The 5,158-nt window shown below is 49.3% G+C and overlaps 1 protein-coding gene across 1 annotated transcript; it reads left to right on the top strand.

Moving 5' to 3' along the window:
• Nucleotides 1-2,001: 2,001 nt before the first annotated feature.
• LOC310792946 (coiled-coil domain-containing protein 191-like) lies at nt 2,002-4,617 on the top strand (the record flags this gene model as incomplete). Its single annotated transcript, XM_083654708.1, has 1 exon — nt 2,002-4,617. One exon carries the CDS (start codon nt 2,002-2,004, stop codon nt 4,615-4,617), a length of 2,616 nt encoding a protein of 871 aa, XP_083510834.1.
• Nucleotides 4,618-5,158: the final 541 nt, after the last annotated feature.

Here is a 5,158-nt window from a genome sequence, read left to right as displayed (position 1 = left end):
GCACCTGGTGTAAACACCAACAAACATGGCAGGCAATTATGTGGAGGCAGATCAGTTGATGGAGGGACACACTGCGGGCGAGAACCCTCATGCTGAGTATGGCCTGACAGACAACATCCAGAGGATAGTGGAGAACGAGAAAGTGGAGAAACTGAAGAAACTGAAGCAGAAGGTGGACCTGCAGGCTCTTCCGACTCGTGCGTATCTGGACCAGACGGTGGTGCCCACCCTGCTGCAGGGCCTGTCCGTGCTCGCCAAGGAAAGACCTCCAAACCCAATCGAGTACCTGGCGGCATTCCTCCTGAAGAACAAAGGGCAGTTTAAAGAGCGGAGCTAGACCACCTGTCCCAGTACTCAAAACATGAGTCACATGGTGCTGCTTGCTGATGAACCTTTCTTTGGGCATTTCATACACCGTGTGTGTGTGTGTGTGTGTGTGTGTGTGTGTGTGTGTGTGTGTGTGTGTGTGTGTGTGTGTGTGTGTGTGTGTAAAAATAGGGTGGTGTTCTGAGCATGTTCAGTTGATGCATGGGGCTTCATACATAGCCCAGCCACTTCTCTGGTATCAGGTCTGCCGTTACAGTAGGTCACTTCGGTCGTTTTCCTCCAAACCATAAAGTTAGATGTTCAAAGAGTGTTAGCTGGCCTCTTCTGTGTTGTTTTATGACTGTTGGCATCCTTTATGCTGCATTACCGCCTCCTTCTGGATTCCTCCATCCACCGTTTCCCTGTCCTGGTCCTCTTGGGTCTCTTCTTCTTTTTGTTTTACGACGGTTGGCATCCAGCTTATTGGTGCATTACCACCACCTTCTGCTCCCAGTGGGGATCAGACAATCAAACTTATACAATCTAAATCCCTTAACACTCACACACACAAACACACACTGTTAGCTGGCTGCAGCGGGTGACATCAGTTCACTGGACAGACACACCCCAGAGGAAGGGACCACATGTAGGCCAATTGTAATCCCCCGAAAATGAGAAAATAATTTTTTTTTAATTGTTTTTCGTTTTTTTCCATTACACAAGTTTAGGTTTTGAACTATCCATTCCACATAAAATTTAGCCATTTTAGAATCAGTAAATAAGTGTATCTTGTTAAATAAAAGTCCTTGTTGTCCAGTCCCCCCTTACCTGGCTGCCTACTAGGTGTGAAAAGCTTCTCCAACTTTGAGGGCCGTTACCTCTGAATGTGGCTTTTAGGAGTGTGAACATTAAAATAAGCATATCTCCTTAATTTCCTTTCAGATTACAATGTGTGACACATTGTTTACAATCTGCACTTTCAGAATCTGTAAAAAACTGAAAAATGATCTCCGCCTACACATGTGGATCAAAATACCAGCAGCTGTCACAGACTCATCACTGATGATGTCACTATTGACAGTCATTGCTCGAGTGACATCCCTGCATCACAATTGCTTGAGTGACATCACTGATGACATCATCACTGATGACTGACTGATTATATCACTTTTGCATGGTAATTTTGAGATCTCGAGTTGCACCGGTGCTACTTATAGAGCTCAACAGTGACCGCCCACGTTTTCTCAGCTCCCATGCCCGAAGACATTCAAGACATTTCAGAAAATCCTTATAGAACGAATTCTCAGCCTGGAACCAAGCCAACCAGCCACCTACTGAATCGTGAGTGGCCATAAAACATTTCACTTGGAGCAAAAACAAAAAATAAAAAGGAAAATCAGCTTTTTCCCCCCCATGCAAGAAACGACATTACCCAGAGTACTCAGTCAGTCCATATCGCAGACCGCATTTGTGGGTACAGCTTTTGGGTTTAGGAGGGTTCTTTGTACTTTTACACATTTTTGATGGTAGATGGTAGTCTATGTTGTGAAGGCCACACGTTACTATGCTATCTTTAGCATAAGTTGAGGTAAGTTTAGTCTGATAGGCCGACTGCTGATGACGACCTTCCCAGCACACAACCCTAATCTCTTTAGCTGGAAGAGACTCACCAAATGTAAAACGTCTGCAGAGAAGATGCCTTTGAAGAATAGAGATATTGATGAGTGGATGAAGCAAGTGGAGTTGGCTTCGGAGTCGGACGTTTTTCCCCACAGCCAAGCAATTGCGTTGCAAAGCACTGACCAGTTACAAGATGATGAAGCGTGCAGTGAAGCTAAGGCTCTCCTGCGTGATTGGATGGGCAGTAAGTTGGGGGAAGATGATGACCTGATTAGCTCCACTGAGAGGCGCAGTCCTGTTGTGTTGGCCGCTGATCAGCCTGCTGCCCTGGACTACAGAACCTTTAAGGACCTGTACAATCACCTGGATGATGAGGAAGAAGAGAGCATTGTGGTCAACAGCTTCTTGCAAGATCTGATGAAGCAAGAGGTGCTGGACTCTATGGACTACCCTAGGGACTACCCTAGAGTCCCTAGAGTGCAGGACCTGGCACTGGACATTGAAGAAAAGAAGAAGAAAACTTTTATAGACCCCAACATGACCATGGAGGCGCGACACCGACAGGTGCGTGAGAACAGGGCCCGGCAAGATGCTGAGAGGAAGAAGCAGCAGACAGTGAAGGGCGCTCGTCAGAAGGCCAAAGAGGAGGTGAAACGGAAGATGCAAGAGGACGAGATCAGGAGAAGGCAGGAGACGCGTAGGCAGGAGGAGATGATGCAGCAGGAGATGGTGAGCCTGCGTCGCCAGATGGAGGAGAGGAGAGGCCTGGAACAGCTGGTTAGACAGAAGGAGAGAGAGAAGCTGAACAGACAGAGGGCAGACAGGAGCCTCCAGTCAGACCCTCCGCTTCCCAAAAAACAGCGCAACACAAAGCAACCGCACGAAGAACAGCAAATTCAGAGCAGGGTTCAGACGTGCAACCTGAAGTGTCTGCAGAAGCACTTCTCAGGATGGTATTCAGTGTTGTTGGACCAAAGGCTTCGTATGAGTAAGGCTGCAGCCCTCTGTGACTGGAAGAGACAACGAAGAACATGGAGAGCATGGCGAGCGCTGGTGTGGGGGGAGCAAAAGCAGCGAGAGGTGGCAAGAACAGAGGAGGAGCTCCGATGTGAAAACAGACGATGCCAGCTCGCCACCGAGAACGACCGAAGGCGATTGCTAAGGCGATGTCTAAATGATTGGCAGCTAGGGTGCCGGATGGAAAAAGAACAACGAGAGCTTTTGGGTGAGCAGGAGGAAATTCAGCGCAGGATGGCCGCCCTAATCAATGCTGCGTCCACGGGCAAACTCAAAGCCACAGAGGCCACAGATAGGACAGCTCACGAGGCACTAGTGGCTCCACCTGAGGCGTCTGACCAACCAGACACTGAGAGGTTGAGAGGCGCACTCACAGATCCAATAATCGGGAGCAACGACCGCAGACAGGAGGTCAGGTCAGGCGCTCAGGCCCCGGCCACCTCCGCAGCTCATCAGAAGAACACCCCAGTGGGTGCTGCCCAGCGACGGCAGGTGAGCCCACGCCATGTGGCACTGACTGCCGGTGAGCTACGCCAGATGCAACAGAGAGGCGAGGAGGGTGGTCGCTCCGCCCGAGCGCGAAGCGCAGAGTTACGGGGCGGCCGGTTTGAGCACAGGCACGCCCTCCAGCAGCAGACCATCACAGAGCAAAGCAGGCTTCTCCGTGAGCAGAAAGAGCAAATCGTGTGGCTACGGGAGGAGCAGAGCATGATGGGATTGAAACTGGAAGCGCAGATAAACGCACTGCTGACCCAACTGTCAATCCCTGCAGCATCCACGCCAACTGGCCTCCGCTTTGACCCTAAAGAGCAGAGGGTCGCTGGAGAATCCGACAGCCGCTGTTCGCCTCCCGAGAAAGCAGTCAAGTGCAAACCTTGCCCTCATCTCAACCTCACGGCCATGGAGGACCGTGCACGTCAGCGCGCAGAGCGAAGGAGGGAAGTTGAGGAAGTCAAGAGAAAGAAGGAAGAGGAGAAGATGGCTCAGATGAAAGCTGCTGAGCAGGAGAGGCAGCGGGAGGAGGAAGAGGAGAAACGTAGATCAGTGGAGAAGAGGAGGGAGCAGAAAAGGCAGGAGAGAGAGAAGGAAGAGGAAAGACAGAAGCAGTTGAAAAGGGAGCAGGAGCTGTGGACTCTGGTCCGGCAACACTACAGGACCTTGTTACTAAGACGAGGCCTAGCATCATGGAAGCGCCTCTTTCAACTCACACAAACCAACATACAGCTGGCCCAGACCCATTACAGTCTTTTCCTCCAGAGGTGCGGCACAATAACCTGGCAGCAATCTGCAACTGAGTCCCTGTCTCAGAAAAAAGCCTCGGCTGACCAACTGCACCAACATGTTCTGCTTCAGAGAAGCCTAAGCTGTTGGAAAAGACTGAAGGAGTGGCGGATGATTCTGGAAGAACGAGCCAAGCATTTCTATCATGAACGCAATCTGAGGAGAGGCCTACAGACACTTCTGGATCATGTGACCCAGGAAAGACTGGTGCAGTTGGACCACCAGGAGCTGGCTCAGGAACACAATGGCAGACGGCTGTTGAGAGGTTGTCTGCAGGTCTGGCGGGAGTTTCCTGTTCTGCTGCGCAAGGAGAGACAGACGGAGATGAGGCGGGAGCAGCTGAGACGCAAAGTGGCTGAGGTTCTGCCTGACTTCCGCTCCTCGACACTGTGATGCCCCTGTGAAAACTCATGTACAGGTAGACAGTACAGTGAAAAAAGAAAGGATCCGCACACTTTTGGAGCTCCCGTTGAAGGTTTTTTATTTCAGCGTGACGTTTCGAGCCACAGAGGCTCTTCTTCCTCAGACGCTTTCTGATGTAACAGAGAGACGCCATCTTTAAATGCCCATACAAAAATACATCATGTGACATAGTTCACCAGGTGTGAGTGATTCAAGAATCAGGAGTAATTCAATAATCACAGGTAAATTTAGAAAAATACATTATAAAGGCAAATAAATACAGCATATGTGAAGCACAAAGGTAAGCTAAACATATATGTATAGAAAGAGTACTAGAATAAGCAAGCATAGGCAGTATGGTATACTACATTTACCAAGAAAGTTTCTAGTCCCCCCCAAAAAGGGGGCTCTGGCTATAAAAGCCCACATACAGTACTCAAGTATTGGAGGCATCCATCTATTTTACAAAATATATTAAAGTTTAAAATATAGGGATCAATATATATAAGAATAGACCCACTTCAAAGACAGC

This window comes from Poromitra crassiceps (assembly GCF_964638095.1).
Source record: "Poromitra crassiceps genome assembly, chromosome: 18".
Taxonomy (NCBI): Eukaryota; Metazoa; Chordata; class Actinopteri; order Beryciformes; family Melamphaidae; genus Poromitra; species Poromitra crassiceps.
Note: the sequence above shows the minus strand (reverse complement) of the source record. Positions and strands in the feature narration are given on the sequence as shown.